The sequence below is a fragment of the Hemiscyllium ocellatum genome, chromosome 20 (assembly GCF_020745735.1).
Source record: "Hemiscyllium ocellatum isolate sHemOce1 chromosome 20, sHemOce1.pat.X.cur, whole genome shotgun sequence".
Lineage (NCBI taxonomy): Eukaryota > Metazoa > Chordata > Chondrichthyes > Orectolobiformes > Hemiscylliidae > Hemiscyllium > Hemiscyllium ocellatum.
The window spans coordinates 25,579,300-25,601,232 of NC_083420.1; the positions used below are offsets into that span (position 1 = coordinate 25,579,300).

Genomic DNA, 21,933 nt, shown 5'->3' on the forward strand with positions numbered 1-21,933 from the left:
CACTCAGTACACACTGCTACTACTATCTACAAGATGCAGAAATTCACCAAAACTCCTTTAGACAGTACCTTCCAAGCCCATGACCATTATGATCTAGAAGGACAAGGGCAACAGGTACATGGAACAAGATAATCTGCGAGGTCCCGCCCAATCTATACTTTGAAATATATCTTCAGTAACTGGTCAAAATCCTGGAATTCCCATCCTAACAGCATTATGGGTCTACCTACAGCACATGGACAGCAGCAGTTGAGGAAGCCAGCTCATTACCACCTTCTCAAGGGTAACTTGGGACTGGTAATGAATGTAGTGTATGTCACACAAGTGAAAAAAAAATTATTAGGGAACACTATTGTAATCAATCTGACAATCATTTAAGATCAGAAAACAGAAATGGGTAATGGTTGGGAGTGTGTCAGTGAGTTATCAATACAAATAGTATTGAAGTTGAGCAGTAATGTAGAAAATGAGCAGAAAAAAGTAAGCTCCCACAAAAACCAGATAAGTTGGTTTTTAAAGTAATACTAATTGGGGAATGAATGTTGACCAAAACACCAGTGAGATCTCTGGTGTCCTCTTCTAAAAGTGTGCCGTTGGATCTCTCAGATGAATGTAAGACAGCAAACTGAAGTATTAGTATAACAACATCATAGAGTTCCTTTAGTACTTCCCTTCCAGCAATGCAGCACTTCCGGTAGCGTGGCATTCCTTCAGTACTGAACCTCCAACAGTGCAGTACACATTTGGTATGACCCTTGAATAGCACTGGATTTTGTCAGTACTGACCCTCTAAACAATGCAACATTCCCTCAGTACTGACTAGAAGTGTCAGTCTGGATTATCAGAACCTATGCCTTTTTGCCATGCAGCCAAATGTGCCCCTCAATAAGACATGTACTTTTTCCCTCTCTGCAAAAGATTCACCTACCCCTTAGACTTGACTCCTATCCATTCAACGTGATTGTTATCACATTTATTGTTGACGAGTAGACATTAAACATAGGACCATGGAAATCTCATTCGGCTGGGAGAATTTTCTAACCTGCTGGCTCTTAACCTTGGAACTGGTGCTCCCCGGTAACCACCCAAACGTCATCAATCGTAATGAATCATTTCCAGCTCACAATGATTCCACATAGCAACACCCAACAAACAAGCACCAGGGTCAGTCTGAGTTGACGCCTGAACCTAAATAATGGTGGTTAAGGCACCTGCACCACAAGGAAATTGAAGAGTCTGGGATTAATCTGAAAATATGCCTCTGGGGAGATCTGATGAGTCCTATTTCAAATATGTGCAAACTAATAGGCTTTGAATGTGTTAAAAATTGGGCCAATCACAATTTAAAGGAAGTGGAAGTTGAATTGGGTGATGGCCTAATTGTACTATCATTAGACTATTAATCCAGAAATTTAGCTAAAGTTTTGGGGACTCAGGTTTGAATCCCACTGCAGCAGATGGCGGAATTCAAATTCAACAAAAAAGTCTGGAATTAAGAAATTGATTTTGAGATGAAACCATTGTTGATTGTCGAAAAAGCCCATCTGGCTCACTGATGCACTTCAGAGAAGGAAATCTGCCAACCTCATGTGACTTGAGACTCACAGCAATATCTTTGGCTCTAAACTAGTAAGGCACTCAGTTGTATCAATTGTTACAAAGTTTCAACAAGGAAATGAAACTGGATAAACCACCTGGCATCAAACTAGACACTAAAAAATGACAGTAGCAAAAACAGCCCTGCAAAGTTCTCCTTACTAAGATCTGGGAGCTAGTGCGAAATTGGAAGAGCTGTCTCACAGATTAGTCAAGCAACAGCCTGACCACATAGTCATGCAATCATACCTTACAGGCAGTGTCCCAAGCATCACAGACACCATCCCTGCATATGTCATCCCACTGCTAGGACAGATCTAGCAGAGGTGGCATACAGTCTGGATTGAGTTGCTTTGGTAGTCAAGTCTCACGGCTTCACGTTAAACATGGGCCAGGAAACCACCTGCTGATTACCAGATACTGTCCCCCTTCAGCTGATGAATCAGTACTCTACCGTGTGGAGCAACAACACTTGGAGAAAGCACAGAGGGTAACAAGGACGCAACATGTACTCTGGGTAGGGAATGTCAATGTGCACCACCAAGAGAGGCTCAGCAGCAGCACGACTGATCAAGCTGGTTGGTCCTAAAGGACATAGCTGCTTGATCAGGTCTGTGGCAGACCAACAAGAGGGAAAAAACATACTGACCTCATCCTTACCATCTGCCATCTGCAGATACATCTGTCCATGAAACTATCGGTAAGAGTGGCAACCACACAGTCCTTGGAGACAAAGTCCCGTCTTCACACTGAGAATATGCTCCATTTTGTGTGTGGCACTCTCACTGTGCTGAATGGGACAAATTTCAAACAGATCTAACAACTCAAGGCTGGGCCTCCAGGAGGCACAGCAGGCCATCAACCAAAGCAGCATTGTACTCCAGCACAATCTGCAACCTCATGGTCTGGCATAGCCCCCATTGCCATCAAACCAGGGTTCAATGGCGAGTGAAGGAGGGAATTGCTACGTGCAGCAACAGACATACTTAAAAACAAGGTGTCAATCTGAAGCTACCTAACAGAACTATTTGCATGCCAAAGAGCATTGGCAGCAAGTGAAAGAGAACTAAGCCATCCCACATCAATGGATCAGATCTAATCTCTGCAGCAGTCGTGAATAGTAATGGTCAATTAAACAACTTACTGGAGGAGAAGGCTCCATAAATATCCCCAACCTCAATGATGGAAGCTCAAAATATCATCACAAAAAATAAGGCTGAAGCATTTGCAGCAATTTTCAGCCAGAAGTGCCGAGTGGATGATCCATCTCAGCCTCCTCCAGTGGTCCCTAGAATCATAGATACCAATCTTCAGTAAATTTGATTCATTCGTGTGATGTCAAAAAACAGTTGCAGGCACTGGATGATGCAAAGGCAATGTGCACTGACGTTCTGGAAATAGCACTGAAGACATGTGCTCCTGAACTTGATGCTCCCCAGCCAAGCTCTTCCAGAACTGTCTCTGGTTGGAGTCATACCTGACACACAGGAGGATGGTCCTTGAGAATTCAGTCATCTCAGTTCCAGGATCTTTTCAGGAGTTCCTCTGAGCAGTGTTCTTGGCCCAACCACCTTCAGCTGCTTCATCAATGGCTTTCCTTCCATCAGAAGGTCAGAAGTGGGGCGTTCACCAATGATTGCACAATATTCAGCACCACTCATGACTCCTCAGATACTGAAACAGCCCATGTTCCGATGCAACATGATTTGGACAGTATCCAGGTTTGGACCAACAAGTGTCAAGTAACATTCACACCATACAAATGCCATGCAAATTATCATCTCCAATAAGAGAGTACCTAACCTGGCCCCTTGACATTCAATAGTGTTACTAAACTAAATATCCAACTATCAACATCCTTGGGGTATCTGGTACCAATGACCAAAAACTCAACTGGACTTATCATATCAACACAGTACCTACAATAGCAGGTCAGAGGCTAGGCATACTGCAGTGAGTAACTCACCTCTGGCTCCCCAAAGGCATCTACAAGGCACAGGTCAGGAGTGTGATAGGGCAGCATGGTGGCTCAGTGCCTAGCACTGCTGCCTCTCAGTGCCAGGGACCCGGGTTCGATTCTATCCTCAGGCAACTGTCTGTGTAGAGTTTGCACATTCTCCTCGTTTCTGTGTGGGTTTCCTCCAGGTGTTCCTGTTTCCTCCCACAATCCAAAAGGTGTGCAGATTAGGTGAATTGGCCATGCTAAATTGCCCATAGTGTTCGTGAATGTATAGGTTAGGTACATTAGTCGGGGTAAATGTAGAGTAATTGGTTAGGGGAATGGGTTTGTGTGGGATACTCTTTGGAAGGTTAGTGTGGACTTATAGGCTGAAGGGCCTGTTTCCACACTGTAGTGATTTATTTTCTATAATACTCCCCACTTAGTGGATGGTTGCAACTCCAACAACAAAGTGTGACACCATCCAGGACAAAACAGGCTTCTTGATTGGTACTACCTCCACCAACAATCCATATGAAAGACAAAGGCAGCAAACACATGGGAATACCATGACCTGCAGGTTCCCGTCCAAGTCACTCACCATCCTGACTTGGAAACATTTCGCTGTTCCTTCACTGTCACTTGATCAAAGTCTTGGAATTGGGTCAACATATGGCATGTGGACTGCAGCGGTTCAAGGTAGTTCACCACCACCTTCTCGAGGGCAATTAGGAATGAACAATAAATTCTGGCCAACCAGCAATACCCAGGCCCCACAAATGAATAAAATAAAGTGGATAAAATACTTGACATTACTATCAACTCCAAGTTAGACAATGTGCTTCATTGGAGCAAAAGGTTCTTCAACAGCTTAACCTGAAACACTTTACATAGTGAAGACAGAACGTGGGCAATGGACTGCTTAAAATGGGACTGTGTGGAAATGTTGAGAAAATTGAAGATTTTATTTGCGAGATTTGACTAGGAATATTAAATTTTAGAGACCTGTTAAACGAACCATGGAATCATTAATCTGGAACTCACACAGGTTACTTGTGAATTAAGTAAATTACAAGCTGACCTGCGGATTAAGTGATGTGTAATGTTGAATAGTTGCAGTCATTATAACCTGTATAAAGGTTCTTTCAACAATCATGAATTTAAACATTAGCTGTTCAATTTAAGTTGTATTATACCAGATTGAGGGGAACACAACAGTCCAAAAATATTTCCTCATATCCGTCAGCATCTCCTAAGTAATACAAGACATAATATTTATTCAAGTCATCTAGGCAGCACTCACAGGGTTAATGAGGCTCCTGCTCATGCCTCTCCAGTCAGAGGGGGAGTGGCGATTACAGTTCCCTCCCCTCCTGTACTCCTCCTTTCTGTGAGAAGCACAGATTGCGTTCATTAGTGTTGCTTTTTTTGCCAGATCCCATGAAGAAGTGTAGCAGAGCAGGGGAACAGTGAGATGCTGTTCATTCCCTGACTCCTTCAGTTTATCTCTGTGACCATCCAATCCATATTTGCACTGATATATCCTGCTAGCCGGAGAAGAGACCCAACACTCTTCAAGTCACCACAACAAGCTTGCCTTTCCTCGCTGCATGCAGCAAACAAGGTAAGATTGATTTTGTGTCTAATACAAAGTCACCCAGCTCTGGATTCTGTCTCTCTTTCTCTCTCTCAGCTCTGGTCAATGAACTAAGCAAAATCTCGACAAAATAGCGCACAAATATTATTCCAGAGGTTTACAACTGGTTTCTTTCTGCTCTCTGATCAGCTGTACACATTCATTTGAAAGCAATAACCCCCAAATGTTTTGATAGTTATTCAAGCAGTGCATCAACAAACTGAGTTGGTATAAGCTCAAACAGAAACCCAGTCAAAGACCTAAAGCTCATGAAAGAGTTTAACAATTTCAAAATAAGAGTTTTAGGGAGTGAATTTGAAACCAGTACTGCACAAATTATTTCAGTACAGAGTTACTCCACTCTGCAGAGTACATTTCTTTCATAACAATACATTTGGTTTATTCAGGAGGTTAAGAAATATTTACTGTATAACCGAAGTCACTCTTTATTCATTGCAACTTGCACTAATGTAGTATGAATACCGAGAATCTCAACATGGTCAGAGCACCAAGGAAGAGGATATCAGGATATGGTCATTAAAGATTGATGAGAAAGGTGTGTTTTCAGGAGATCTTAAGGAAATGGCAGAGGTAAAGACTAGAGAGTTTTACGTGCAGAATTTTCAGAGCTTAAGGACTAAGCATAGCCACCAATGATAGGTTCATGGGATGAATGATTCATAAAAGACCATAGTGAGATACATAGGACGTAAGGGTTGGAAAACTGTATAGAGATAGGGAGGGGCAAGGCCATGTAGGGATTTGAGTACAAGGTTGAGAATTTGAAATTTATGTTTCGAGTATTGGATTATTTGAACCTTGAAATGCTGAGAACTGGACAAGGGTTTCATTAGATGTGTCAGGCAGGAGTGGAAACAAGAGATGTTACAGAGATGGACATTCAGATGCAATTACTGAAGAACTGGACTTTGTGGTGGGGACCGGAGACAATGACATCAAACGTACTATTATTAACAGGAGCTACTGTCCATTCATCACCTATGTAACTATACATAATTGCCATTTATTCAACAGGGTAAGGGTCATACATATAGCTACAGTTTATTCAGTGGGTTAAGGGTTACTCAGTAACAGCAGAGATCTAGCTTATTCAGCAGAGTTAGGGTTTCTCGGTTTGGGACTGAAGTTTCTTCCTTGTAGTGTAAAAGTTAAGTTATTAATCATACTAGCAAATTAACACAGCTGGTAGAGGAACAGGATGAGCCTGAATTACCAGCTGAACTTGCTTTCAGTTGTTCCATTGAAATGTGGGAGTTTTCAGGTAAAGGTGTGTATTTACTGCACTGTACAAACGGCAGAACAAAAGTCAGATGCAAGAATAAAACTGTTTTAGATGTAGACTGAACCTTATTATGACGAATTATGGTAATTTTGTAATTAAACAAATGAGTTAATAGGCCACAGAAAGTCACGAAAGTAAGCTGAAAAGGAAGGGAAACAGGGAACCTTCATTCCTTCAGATACAGTGCAAAACAGACTTAATTTCCACAGAGACAAATCAGTAGAAGACCCTTATTTCCTGGACAGAGGGTTAAAAAGAGGAGACTCCCATTCTCCCCAGAGTCAGGGCAAGAGGAGACCTTCACTTTGAACTCCCCAAGACACAAGGTCTGTAAGGGGACCCTATGTTTCATCAGTACAGGTAGTGAAATTAATGATTTCTAATTATGGTGTTGGTGCTGTGCAGGTTTTTCGTGGCAGTGGCTAGTGAATGTGGTGTATGTGGTTTGTTTTAAAATAAACTAGGGATACTGTTTCTGTAGCTGCTGGAGAGAGAGTGGAATTTATTATTGCATTCTTATTACCTCGGGATGGTATGCAGGGCTGGAGCTCATTCCTGGAGTCAAGCAGCAGCAAAGGCCAATCTTTAAACAAGAGGATTGACAAAGAGAAAAGTAAACAAGCTTTCAGCAGCCACCGGCCTTTAATTAAAAAGTGGAGAGCTCAACATGACTTGCTTTTTACTCACATATTAAGGTTTTCAGATAGATTTTGTCTGTGGATTTGACCCCAACATAATGCTTCATGAGGGTCAAGATACATTCAGACTGGAGCTGCCCAAATGGAGAATGTCAGATATGTCAACTGATACCCCACTGCTGCCTCAGAACATGCTCATTCATCTAACTACTCCCAGGAGTGATCCTCACTGAGGGTGGTGGTTTCAGAATTCTTACGCAGAGGACATTATCTCCTACCCTCTGCCTGGCACCCTTATTACCAACTGCATTTCTAAAAAATGTTAATCCAATTCCCTCAGGTTGTCGCTCAATAATTTCACACTGTTACAGATTATATTTCCATTGACATTAATTCAACTTCACACTATCACTCAATAGCACCTCCCCACCAATGTCATGTTAACAAAATGAGAAGAGTAGCAAAAAGGGTTTGGTTGCTACGGTTAGAAAGTTGGAGATAAAATTCCCTACTCAGCCTCAGCCTTCAATACTCTCAGTTAAAACAAAACATTGTTCAAAGGCAGAGCTATAGTAAGAATTGAGCTCTTGTACGGCAGCCAAGATTTCCAGTTAGTGCAATAACTTTCTTAAACACAGAGGGTTGAGTGTCATAATAGGAAATGAATTGGGCCTTGTTCCACTTATAAGGAAGTTATCAGAAAGGAATTAATATAGAATTGCTCAGTATTGTTTAAAAGTATAAGAAAACAACAAGTATAGAATGAAACATGGAGGAATCAGAGTGATATTGGGGTAGCTAATCTAGAAAGGGTTCTCCATGACTCAGTTATCAGCATTTTTATCTGAGTCAGAAGACTGAGGCCTCAAGAACCACTTCAGAAATTGGAGCACAAAATTCAGGTTGACACTAATAATACACTACTGAGGGAATGCTAATCAGGCAGAGGCTCTGTCTGCTCTCTCTTTTGAAGGATCACTGGACTTGAAACATGAATTTTGTTTTTCTCTCCACAGATGCTACCAGACCTGCTGAGTTTTTCCAGCATGTGTTTGTTCTCTATCTACCCAACTTGTTCACCTTAATATCTTGAACTTCAGTCAGATTAGCCCTTAACCTTCTAAACTCCAGGGAATACACATGTTTGTGCAAATTCTTGGTGTAATTTAACCCTCAGGCATTTAGGTTATCATTCTGCTAAACCTACATTGCCATCCATCCAAAATAATTACATCCTTAAGTTGTATTGACCAGAACTACTCTCAGTATTCAAGGTGTTGTCTAATCAATGCTTTATATGGCTGAAACATGGCTTCTATCTCATTCTGTTCTACTGCTCTAAATGCAAAGGCCAGTATACCAAGACATTTTGATTAGTTCCATACCTGCACATGACATTTTAATGATCTGTGCACCTTATCCCATATATCTCTTTGTCTCTCGATTTTTTCTTACTTTTCAGCATTTAAAAAATATCCTGTTCTATCCTTTTTTAGATCGGATTATCTCCCTTTCAGCTACACTGAAATCCATTTGCCATTGTTTTATTCATTCACTTAATCTAATATTGCAGCAATTTTATGTTTTGATCTATGTTGCTTACAAGGCTGACTATCCTTGAGTCATTAGCAAAGTTGAATATGCAGGTTTCTAACTGATCATCTAAGTCAGTAATAAATTATGAAACAGTTTAGACCCAAATATAGATACTCCGAGACACTACTCATCAAATCTTCTCAGTTAGCACAAATTCCCAGTATCATCTCTCCTTGCATTCTGCTGAGTTTCTAACCAGGTTAGTAATTTTCCTTCATTTCCATGAGGTGCATGTTTAACCAAGAGCTAGATTGATTCTTGGTGTGGAAGAGTTACTTTTTTGAGAAAAGGTTGCATAGATTTACCTATATTCCTGGAAACTTATCAAGAATGGGAGGAAATGGTACAGCAACATTAAGGTTTTAGGAGGGCTCAATAGATAGACAGTAACAGGCTATTTCCCTTGACTGGAGTGTCAACAACAAATAGGACACAGTCTCAGGATAAAAGTTCAGCTATTTAGGACTGAGATGTGAGGAAATACCTTCACTCAAAGGGTTGTGAACCTGTGAAATTCTGTATCCGAGAGAAATGTTGTTGTGTGCATTCAAGTCAGAAACTGATATATTTCTGATCAAAGGGATTCAAGGGAAAGCATAGGTGAGGTCAGGGATCAGTCTATTCCAATTGAAAAGGTGAGCAAGTTGAGAGGGAGGGGGCATATGACGCTACTCCTGCTCTGATTTCTTATGTTTAACTATGACGGACTTGAGTAAATGCCTCCTGGAAGTCCATATAATTAGCATTCATAGACATTCTCTCATCTGCTATTTTACTCACCTCTTCAAAATATTCATTCAAGCATGATTTACTCTTTATAAACCCTACAGTGCTGGTCTGTCTGATTAGTTGAAAAAAATTGAACATGTACAAGATATCACAGCACTATTTTAAAGAACAAGGGAACTCTTCTTTGTGTTTTGGCCCATCCTTAACCTACATTATTAAAGTAGAAGATTGATCAGTTATTTAATTACAGCTGGATCATGCCACGTCTAAAAGTAGGAGAAAGTGAGGACTGTAGACTGTAGAAATCTGTAGATTTCTCCAGCTTCCTCATTTCCCCTCCCCCCACCTTATCTCAGTCCCAACCCTCTGATTTAGCATCACCCTCTTGACCTGCAATCTTCTTCCTGACCTCTCCACCCCCACCCCCTCTCCGGCCAACACCCTCACCCTCACCTCCTTCCACCTATTGTATTCCTGACGTCCCTCCCCTAAATCCCCTCCTCCCTATCTTTTATCTCAGCTTGCTTGGCACACCAGCCTCATTCCTGAAGAAGGGCTTATGCCCGAAACGTCGATTCTCCTGCTCCTCGGATGCCCCATGTCTAAAAGTGTCTACATTTCCAAAACAAATTAATTGTCAGTCAGGCAATTTAGGATCTCCAGAACATGAGAAAGATCCTGTATAAATGCATGGCTTTTCTTAGAACCAGAACTATTGTGTTGCCTTGAATATCTCTTTCTCTAGATTTACATTTCAGATTAAACAGCAGCTCTTGCAGAGCTTACATTAATGAACTGATAGCAGCATAGGACCAGTATCTCAACTTTTCTTTCATGCTGTACTTAGGATCTGACTATACTTTAGAAAAGGCGAAGTTGTAATGAGTAGACAGGTAGTCTGGGTCACAACAATGTGTCTAAGAAATTCTCTCTGGCTACAAACAATCGATGTACAGGACAAACCTTCCCTGAGATAAATGCTATGTCAGGAATTGGCCTTTGTCATTGCTACTGAGGTTTATTAGAGCCTGATGGGTAGCCAGCAAGACAGAAAAACAAACTTCCTCTTATAAAGTGGAATTGGACAAACATTATGAAAGGCATTTGGGAACCAACTCAGCCAGATTTTGGAAAACAGACAACTGCTTTGGTGGATATCCAACCTGCTCCTTCTGACTTATATTCAGCAAAACCCCACACTCGCCCATCAGCTCACCTCATACATTTCATTGACCATTAAACCAGAACAAAAACCCTGGGGTTTATAGAGTCATAGAGATGTGCAGCATTTAGCCACATTACACAGTATTGAGACCAGACATATAATTCAGCTACAGCACTGTGTACATTGAAGAATACAGATTCCTTAGTATTGAGTGCAAAAGCAAATAATTTATGGTAAACCATCTGGAATACAGTTTCGAATTCTGGGCACTGTACTTTAGGCAGGGAGCTAGGGATAGTGTAGAGTGTGATTACTGGGGCCAATCACCTCAATCCGATGAAAATTGCTACAGGAGTTCCGTGATAGAATGTCCTTGGCACACTGCCCTCACCTGCTTCACCAATTAATTTCCCTTCATCATAAAGTCAGAATGGGATTTTTGCTGATGACTGCACATCATCAATTATCACTTCTTAGACACTGAAGCATTGTTCACATGCAGCAAGATCACAATTTCCAGGCTTGGACTAGTAAGTGGCAGGCAATACTCACACCTCAGGAGGGCCAGGCTATGACCATCTCTCAGAATAGAGAATCTAACCATCTTTTCCCTATAACATTCAGTAGCAATGCCATCACAGAATACCTCATTACTACCATTCTGGGTATTATCGTTGACCAGAAACCAAATACAACAGCTACAAGTCCAATAGATTTTTTCCCTCTCCATTAATTCTCCTACCACATGTCAGTTCCTCTCCCACATGTCACAGACCTAGTCTAGCACATATGTTCTTCAAGACTCAGGTCATTATTGGTTCTATTAAGACATTGCTGATGATAGACCATTGAAGTTCCCCATCCAGAGTACATTCTGTCTTTGTCTTCCTCAATGTTTTACCCAACTGATGTTTCACATGCTGAATATGTTTCATCAGCTGAGGGAGAACAACAGGTGATAAACTGCAGGAGATCTCCTTATCTACATTGGATCAGGACCCCAGGAAGTCAATGTTGAGAATCTAGTGCCAATCCCTCTGAATAATACCACCTTTCCTGCATAGGGACATGACCTAAGGACAATGAAGATAATATGTAGGACACCATCTATCATGTATGATTAAGAGTGTATAAAGTCTCTTGCTTTACTCGACTGTTAGATGGGGGAGGTCTCAATTTTGGAAAAGGTCCTCGGATATGACAAAGGACGACTTTGAATAGTTGAGTTGCAGGGTATGCGCTTGCTATTTCTACTGCCTTGGGCAATGCTAAGTAAAAGGTTGAGTTTTATTTTTTGTAGCGGCTTGATGCAACTAATTCACTTGCTAGACCACTTCTGAGGGCAGTTAAGAATCAACCACTTTGCTGTGCATCTGGAGTAACATGCAGACCAGACCTGGCAAGACCAGATTTCCTTCCCTTAAGAACATTAGTGAACTTGATGGAATTTTCTTTAAAAATCTACCAGCTTGTCATAGGTATCATAAAGTTAGTTTAAATCTAATAAGGAGCAGAAAGTAATCTCATGACAGCTAATTGAAAGCTGGCCTTTATATCTAGAGGACTGAAATACAAGGGGGGATTCAGAATTTACGCTGCAGTAATACAAAACCTGGTTAGACTCCTCTTGGAGTACTGAGAGCAGATTTGGCACCACATCTCATGAAGGATATACTGGTGGTGGAGAGTGCACAACATTGATTTGCAAGAATGATATCTGGACTTAAGGGGTTGTGTTATATGGGGAGATTATACAAATTAGATCGGTTTTCTCGAGAACTTAGAACGTTGAGGTAGTCTGATCGAAGTCTTCAAGATATTAAGAGGAAAGAACAGGGTAGTTAAAGATAAACTATTTTCGCTGGTTGGAGATTCTAGAACTATGAGGCATTGTCTAAAAGTTAGGTTCAGACCTTTCAGCAGAGATGCTAGAAATCATTTCTTCACACAAATGATGATAGAGGTTTGGGACTCTCATCCATAAGGAGAAGTTAATGCCAGATCTGTTGTTAATTTTAAATCTGAGATAGTTAATTTTTTGCTAAGCCAAGGCAATGAGAGATGCAGACCAAAGATAAGTATATGAAGTTAGGTCACACTGTCACTGAATGGCGGAACAGGATATGTTCATAAATTCCACTATTTGCTATGGTGAAATGTGAATTCATATCTCCACATTAGTCTAGGCCTCATATGAAATCAAGTAACATTATCACCATGCCAACTCCTGCAGTTCAGAACCACATCTGGCTGGCTCGAGTACCCTGGCTCTGTTCTTTCAGTGATGTCTACTTTACACAAGTTTGTTTTGATCTCAGGATTTGCAATTTTATTTTATTTCTCAAGTAATTGCTGCATTTAAGGAAATAAGTATGTGAGGAAGCTCGGGAAAAAAAGGATATGCAGAAGGAGTTAGATGAAGTAGGTTGGGAGAATGCTGAAGGGGGAGCATAAACATCAGCGCAGGAGTAACAAGCTGAATGGTCTTTGAGACGTAAATGTTCCATGGTTCTGTGTTTTATTCATGGCCCACACTGTACCATGTGCAGTTCCAGGCTGATCTGCACAAAGCAAGTTTTCATTACCCCACTTCCTTTCACACAGGAGTTGCCAGTTTTGAAGCAGGAAGGTCTCCACAGCTTAGCTGAGTCCTCCCTATGCTAACACACCGAAAAGTTGAGTCTCATATTACAGTGAACATCTTGAAATGTTCCCTTGGAAAATAAGCCAGAGGCTGTGGCAATGTTATCATACCCTGAGATACAGTACACATATTATTTTTGGAAAGGGGAAGCACATTGAGGGAGCATAACTGGAAGATCATACTGTCAGGCTACAAATTCCTCAGGCCCCTGGAGACCCACATCCACAGTGCTATGTCAGCATCACACACAATTCCCATCAAGGATAAAGAATCATGCAAAAATATTGCACTCATGACTGTGCAATGTATAACAGAAGGCAACTAACTGGAAAAAAAAGGCCATTACTAAACCATCATTTAACCCCCAAGTAACACTCCTTTCTCACCATCTCCCTTCAATCCTAATCTCTAAAACACTGCCAATTTTCTCTATAATCCATTGTTGCTCGTATCTGCAACAACTGCCTCTAGTAACTTCAGCACACCCATATATCCATCTTCATTCCTACTTACTGTAGAACTTCCTATCCTACCACCAGATCATATTCAACACAGGTCAGTACCCTACAGTTGCCTGTCCCTGATAGACAATGAGCATCATTAAGCCCCACTCCTTCTCCTCCAGCACTTTGCTGCACTGACTGAGGCTCCTCTCCCAAGTTTTCCCCCACCAATACAAGTTTTGTCCTCGCACAAATTCTCTTCTACTAACCCCTATGCCTGAACTGTCCCAAACCCAAGGCAATCACCATCATTACTGTATCCCTCAAAATCATCCAACTCCTCAAATATTCACCACATTCTTAAGGAAATGGATAGTTCCTTCAAACATCATCTTCCCTGAGAAAGTTACAGGGTCCTGCCCCTCTCCAATAGGGTACAGGGCTGAGTGAGTCCTATTTTAAGGCGTAGCTTTAAATTTGAGGTTTATCCATTCCCCAAATGGAACCTATGCCTGGTTTATAATTAATCAGAGTTAAGCAAGCCCAATCTCCTAACTTCTAACAATCCACACATGAAGAGAATGATGCATACAGCAAATGGGGACCATCAGAGAACCAAGCCCACAATCAACAGGGATAGTCTCAGATTCAAAGTCAGAATCCCGTTCAGTTCATGGGATGGAAGTACAGTTAGCTCAATGTCTGCGTGCAGTTTTTCTAACATGTCAGGACATAAAACCAGACTACAGACAACAACATATTGTCTTCAGATTTTGTTAAATACATTTACAGGATATGGGCATCACTGACTTGAACAACATTTAATGCCCATCCCTAACTGTCCAGAGGGCAGTTGTGTTAACTACACTGCTGAGTGTCTGGAGTCACATGTATGCTAGACCAGGTAAGCTTGGCAGCTTCCTTCCCTAAAGTGAACCTGCTGGTTTTGTTTCGAAAAATCAACAAAAGGTTCATTTATATCATTAGAGTCTTAATTCTAAATTTTTATTGAATTGAAATTCCATCTGCCATGGCAGGATTTGAACCCAGGTGTCCATAACATTACCCAGTCTCTGGATTGATAGTTTTGCAATGCCACTAGGCCGTAGACTGTCCATCGTAAGATTCTGCTCCGTTATTTGTGAGCAGCCAGGACAGCTTCCAATCAGCAGTATGAGAACACAGCAGTGTCCACATCAAGGTAACTATCCAACTCCAGCTTAGACAAAGCAGACTATCAGCCCAGCTTTCAGCAGACACACACCAGAAATTGTCAGAGGAAAAGGATTTTTCATACCAGTATGAAAGATTATTCAGGAAAGGATTATGTTTGGCATCAGCTGAACTCCTTGGCTGTTTTATTTGATCTGATATTTTCAGAGCACCACCTCCTTAACGGTGGAAAGACAATCTAACATCCTGTGCTAGAGCTAAATGGTCACCTTAGTGTGGACTCCCAATTTCTTACACTGCTGATTGGAAGCTGACCTGGCTACTCATAGCTGATTGAGGGGAAACTTATTAAGGGGAGGTGATGGTCTAGTGGTATTATTGCTAGACTATTAAAATCAGAGACCTAGGTATTGCTTTGGGGACTTGGATACAAATCCCATCATGACAGATTTGAATTTGAATTCAACAGAGCAAAGGGCTTGGAGAATGGCGGCTTCCTTCATCTCCACAATCCTCCACATTCTCCATGAAGCTCCAACTTTGGTTGGAGCATCTATGGATTGAATAACTCCACACTTGCTAGCCATTCCTTCAGTTGCTTTGGCACTAGAATGTTCCTAAACTTCTCTGCTTTTCTCTCCACCTTTAAGATACTCTTTAAAAATCTCCCCATATGGCCAAAATTGTGGTCATCCGTCCTCACATCTAATATGGCTCTTAGAGAAATTTTATTTGATCCCGAGAAATACCTGAAAACGTTTTACTGTGTTAAGAGTTCCACAGAAATGAAAGTTACTGTCATAAATACTACATGCTGAAAATTTATATGCTTTCTTGAAGTCATAATTTGCAGAAAGATAGGATTATACAGAAATATATCAAGATATATTGATGAAGCTAAACAAAAAGCATGACAATAGTGGGCGGCAGGTAAAATTGAAGTCAACACTAGCCATTGACTCAGAAATCAAACCCAGCCTACTTCTGTTGGTATTAAAAATCACTGTCTTTGTTCAGTGGTCTAAGTACAGCTCTCAATTGGTTCATAACAAGAAGCTAAGTTTGAATTCTGATCAGCAAAGTGTTTGAAGGCCTTGTGTAGGAAGTTTGTGATCTGAGTGTTTACTCCCATCACATACAGCTTCTTACTTATATACTGCTATGTTTCACTGGGGTTGTGCACTGAAACAGTCGTCAATTATCGTAAAAGGATATTAATGAACTAGCTGGGCTTTTATGTTAGAAAACTGAGCGTGATGAGCGTATGAAATTCTCTGCCACAAAAGTGGTTAAGGTCAAAGCATTGAATTTTTTCAAGACTTTGATATTGTTCTTAGTGCTGAGGGGATCAAAGGGTATGGGGAGAAAGTGGGAACTAGATACAGAGTTGAACGTTCAGCCATGATCATCCGAATGGTGGAACAGGCTTGAAAGGCCACAGGGCCTAATCCTGTTCCTTTTTTTTATATTGAGCTAACTTGGGCACCAATCAAATAGACTTTATCATCAATAACTGGTCATTAATCCACTGATCAATCAGCTGCTTGTTGTCAGCTGAAAAACTATTTGCATTCAGCCCTTGGCTTCAGCTCGTCTGCAAAATTCCCACTACAACATGAACACACCAGTTGTGTAAAAAACTGCTTGGTTTTTAAAACTGCTCTTTGCCCATTTAAGTCCACAAATCAAAAATACAGAAAAATAATGAGAGACAGTCCTTACAAAATGGCTGTACTCTCAGCCCCTATTCCTCCTTATTCACTAACAAAACTTACAAACAGCTCCAGCCTTTCACACGGGAGCACTCTCCACAAGCTAATCATCAGATAATTTTTCAAGTCTAACAAATGCATTAGTATTTCCAATTCCATTGCTGACTTCAAGACTAAACTGAAATTCACAGAGACAGCAGCTTATTCTGCTGGGAGACAGACTGTAAATCTGGTATGAAGCATTCTATATATAGTCACTGCCAGCAGTTCGGTAGAAAGAGAGGGAGCAAGTGTGCAGACGTGAAGTGAGGAAGGGGAGAAGGTGAGGTGTGGGCGACAGGGAGGCAGAGGCGGTATTAGAGAGTATTGTTTGTAACTGCTTGTTCTAATTTTGACTGCAGTGCTGCTGGATCTGTCTGTGCTCCAAATAGAGAGGACACAAAGAAATGTATTTAATGTCTTTTTTATTAATTCAATCTGTTACTGAACATTCCTCTTCCCCAGCAGTCCCCTGATGTGGTCTGGAAATAGTGTGGAATGAGTCAAAATTTCTAAAAATACTCACTCCCTACGGAATGAGAGAATGTTCTCCAATCTCTAATTCCACTTCACAAAGACCGTTTCTGGCAGCACAGACCTCTCCTGCTTTGCTATAGCAGGGGACTGGAACACAGCCTCTCCTTAACAGGCAAGAATATGGGAATAGGCACCCCTTGAAGACTTTGAGGAAAGTCAATGACTTCATTATCACAACATCCTGACTTGCTATAATACCCATCACCCTTCTCTCATGCTGAGCCCTTCCCTCAACTGCTGAATAAGTAACGGGATCAAAGGAGCATTCCAACAAATTCAGAGCAACATTTCTGACAGAATTTTAAAACTTTGGGATCAGAAATATTATTTGTGGTATTTTAAATTGGTCAATGTCCTGCTCAATTTTACAGAACTTTATTTTGCTAATCGTATCATTTAGGAGTTGCTTCTGATCCAAAACCAAGTTTACAGGGCAGGATATGGTAATTTCAACATTAGATCTGCACTAAACGAAACAATCCATTCTCCATTTACCCCTCCCTAAAATGCAAAGCCCATTACTCCTCCTCAAAACACACAGGCTATTCTACTCCTCACACTGAAGCATGAAGCCAGTGAGGCCTCACACCTGCAAACCTGGTACCATCCACACTCTGTTTCCAAAGTCACCCTGTGAAATTAAGAGTATCTATCCTCCCCTGCTCAATGCACACTGCACAATTATGGGAAGCAATGGACCTAGTGGTATTGGCACTAAACAAGTTAATCCAGAGGCCCAGATATTGTTCTGGAGATCTGTGTTCAAGTCCCACTGGGAGATGGTGGAATTTGAGTTCACTAAAAATTTGGAATTAGAAATCTAATGATGACCATGAAACCAGCGTTGAATTGCTTAAATAAACCATTTGGATCACTAATGCCCTTTAGGGAAGGAAACTGCTGTCTTTATATGATCTGGCTTACAGCTAACTCCAGACCCACAGCAATTTGATTGACTCTTAACTGCCCTTTGGGCAGTTAGGGATGGGCAACAGGTGTTGGATTATCCAGTGATGCCCACATTCCATGAGTAGGGGAACAAAAACAAACTTAATTCTCCCTCCTCTCAGCCTCTTATTCTCTTCCCTTGGGATGTCCTCTTCTTTCCCTGCACCATCCATTCCCCTCTGCTAACCCACAGACACTACCTCCCTCCTATATTATCTTAGATTTTGTTCAGCCTCCACTAATGGTTATACTCAGGGTTGCTGCCATAAAATCTTTAGAAGACTCATAGTGACTCATTCCTTTTGCCCCCACAGAGCTCAATATACCATGAGGAGGACCTCTTTGCCCCGTCTGCCTTGGCTGACCATACTAGTATTCCTGTCAGAACTGCTGTCAGCGCTCTGCTGCCCAACAGAATGCAACTGTGACCCCTCGGGAATGCTGTGGTGCATCAAAAGGGGACTGTCTGCCATTCCCGAACACATCCCTCCTGGCACCTCCAGCATCTATGCTTTTGAGAACTACATTTCCACCTTACACAAGGAAGATTTTGCAGGACTTCAGGAACTGAAGCTCCTGCACCTGTCACACAATCAAATTACCAGGCTGCCTCAGGAGGTCTTCCAATCACTAAGTGTGCTCTCTAACCTGGACTTGTCATCCAATCAGATAACTGAAATCAATAATGACACCTTTATGGGGTTGCAGGAACTGGAACGATTGTACCTGCAGCAAAACAAGATCAAGACAATCCACCCAGCAGCTTTCGACACATTAACAAAGCTGGTCGAGCTCAAACTGCAAGATAATCTTCTCCATCATCTTCCTCCTTTACAACTTCCCACACTCCTCCTATTGGACCTCAGCAGAAATAACATCCCAGACACAGAGCTCAGAAACATCCAAGCACCCGAGATTGAATCTTTAAAGCTGGCTGGACTTGGCCTCAGTACGATACATGAAGACATATTTAAAAACATGAAGAATCTTCAGGAGCTGGATCTGTCAGAAAATCAGCTGGTGACTCTGTCAGCTATATTCCAGCACATCAGTGAACTGACCGTTCTGAGTGTTCAGGGAAACAACAAGATCTCACACTTGAAGGATGAAGACTTCAAGCAGATTAGGAACCTTCAGAAACTGGACATCAGTGGGTTGAGCCTTACGACCATTCCTGAGGGTTTTTTGGACCTTTTCCCCAACTTAAGGAGCCTCACAGCAGCTGAAAACCCCTATAACTGCGTCTGCCAGATCAGCTGGTTTGTCCAATGGATACAGCAGAATAATGCCCTCCTCCAGAGGCAGGAGGAAACACGTTGCCACTTCCCTCTGGTCAATGCTGGTAAACTACTCAACACATTGACAAACAGTAACTTTGGATGTCCTACTACGATCCCGTCCATCGGTGCAACAAGCACCACAGAATCATCACCAACCACAACCAAGAAAGTAACAGTGGGTCCCAAAGCAACACACCTTCCTGTTCAATCAATACCCTTCAATGGTGAAGTCACACTTGGAGCCATCACCGAAATAGATCGACAACTCAGTGCAAAGGGACATCTCTGCCTCTTTACAGAATGCCTCAACGGAGGCATTTGCCAGCTAGATAGGCATGGGCGACACAGTTGCTTGTGCCGTGCTGGGTTCCAAGGACCACTCTGTGAGGCAGCAAATGGTATTCTTGATCTCCAGACCTCTCAGAAAAGCATTGTAAACATTAGTCAAATAACCAGCACTTCAGTAACATTAAACCTAGAGGGTTTCAAACTCTCCCCAGTTTACTATAAGGGGCTCCGGGTGACATATAAGAACTGGTCAGGACTGGACCCCAGGCCAGTGTCACTCAACATCCCAATATCACTGTCAACATACAAGATTCCAAGCCTTCAGCCGAACTCAACATATCAGATCTGTGTTGGAGCTCTGGGGGAGGCCAGCACAAAAGAAGAGCCTTGCACAGTCGTGCAGACATTGCCAATAACACAATTACCTCAGTTCAAACAGATAGAGGGTAGCAACTTGACCAGAATGATCTGGCTAGTAACCACAGGTATGTTCCTGGTCTTACTGTTGGCAGTTGTGATCACACTCTATTGCCGGAAAAGACTCAAGAAAAATTCTGCTCAAGTAGGAGAATTACATCCTTGTGATGTAGAAGAGATCAAACCTTACCTAGACGAGGGAAAGATCTTGTCTGATACTCCTGAATGCCTTGCTCTGCAAAGCGGAGTGCCATTAATCCAAGATCACCAAGGTAACATTCCTATAGCTTTGTGACCTTTCATTCACAGGGATTAACATGGATTTCCAAAGCCTGATTACAGCCACAGAACTTCGCTGCTTCGAACAACAAATCCTTTTCTACCAAGAGTGGAACTGCACATAGTATTATTGAGGCAGTCCAATTTCAATCTCTCTCAAGCAACCCAGCACATATGAAGCCTGGTCAATCTCTTTCAAGATTTCCCTACTCCATTCTGTAAACTTCAATCTGGCTGTACTCACCAAATCCAGTCTTCCCATACAATCCCTGTGAAACCCCAAACAAAGGAAGAAATAAAACCTTCCAAGCAAAGCATCGCTGTAAATATCACTACTGCCACCTTTGTTATTCAGACAGCTATCCACAAGCATCAACGTATGACTTACATGGCCAGACTATGGTTTCAGTACGTGGAGTTCATGGATAATGGTGTAGTGCCAGTCACACCTCATTATAACCATTGCCATTCCCCAACAGCACAAGGGAACAGACCAGTGATAGGCACTCACCACCACCTGGTCCATCATTAACTGCTGTATATTGCTGAACCAAGTCTAACTGAGTCAAGCACATGATGTATATGACAATTTGTAAGCAAATAAATATTTTTCTAGAGAAGCGACATGGAGGCTCTGGTTTGCTTTGTTACACGACCAGGTGTTACCATAGGGAGAAGTGACACTTAGAGACACCAGACTGGATGGTAAACAAACAATGAAGAATGATACAAAGGGTCATAATGCCAGGTGTAGGATACAGAGGGTAAAGAGTCAGGTGATTGCAATACCCAAGGAGGATAGCAGGGTATGTAAAACTCCAGATATAAGCAAGACTGGGCCAGGGTGCAAGACAGTTTGAAATATCACAGCAACTAGAGAGATACCTATTCCAATTTCATCAAAGTGCAGTTGGATTAAAATTCCAATCCTTCAGACATGTCCAAAACAAAAAAAACAATTGAACTGGAAAGAAAGAGGGTTTGAAGGATAATGGGAGGCAGAGGGAGCATCAGTATCAAAGACCAACACTTATAAACTGAAGTTAAAAATCACACAATACCAGGATATAGTCCAACAGGTTTAATTGGACGCACTAGCTTTCAGAGGAGCAGCGCTCTGAAAGCTAGTGCTTCTAATTAAACCTATTGGACTATAACCTGGTGTTGTGTGATTTTTAACTTTGTACACCCCAGTCCAACACCGGCATCTCCATATTATAAATTGAAGGGAGCCAAGTTGAAATCTACGTGCATTCCGAAGTATGGACAAAGCTCACTCCAAGGCTACTACACTGATAACACAACAACCTGAAGCAGTTCGAGGTGAAAAACATTTGACAGCAGGGAGGGGAAAAAAAAATGGAGTAAATTAACCTAAAATGCATTTAATGGCAGGACTTATGGAGAGAGGGAAGCCAAGGAGTGTGAGAAAGAGATTGAATAACTTCTTTTTTGGCTTTCGGTCCCCAAATGGTTTAGTTTATGAAGTACTTCCTTTTCAGTAATGGTGTAGTGTTGGAAATTTGGCAGCCAACGTTTAGATAGCAAACTCCCACAAACAGAGTGTGATA

At 41.7% G+C, this 21,933-nt stretch overlaps 2 protein-coding genes across 2 annotated transcripts in view; one reads left to right on the forward strand and one right to left on the reverse strand.

Annotated features, from left to right (window-relative positions):
* The window catches only part of LOC132825415 (coronin-7-like), a 163,409-nt gene that overhangs the window by 73,453 nt on the left and 68,023 nt on the right, over window positions 1-21,933 (reverse strand). The window lies entirely within an intron of this gene.
* On the forward strand, window positions 4,939-20,986 carry LOC132825182 (vasorin-like). Its single transcript, XM_060840221.1, has 2 exons — window positions 4,939-5,159; window positions 18,413-20,986. Exons 1-2 carry the CDS (start codon window positions 5,146-5,148, stop codon window positions 20,376-20,378), a joined length of 1,980 nt encoding a protein of 659 aa, XP_060696204.1. The 5' UTR covers window positions 4,939-5,145; the 3' UTR covers window positions 20,379-20,986.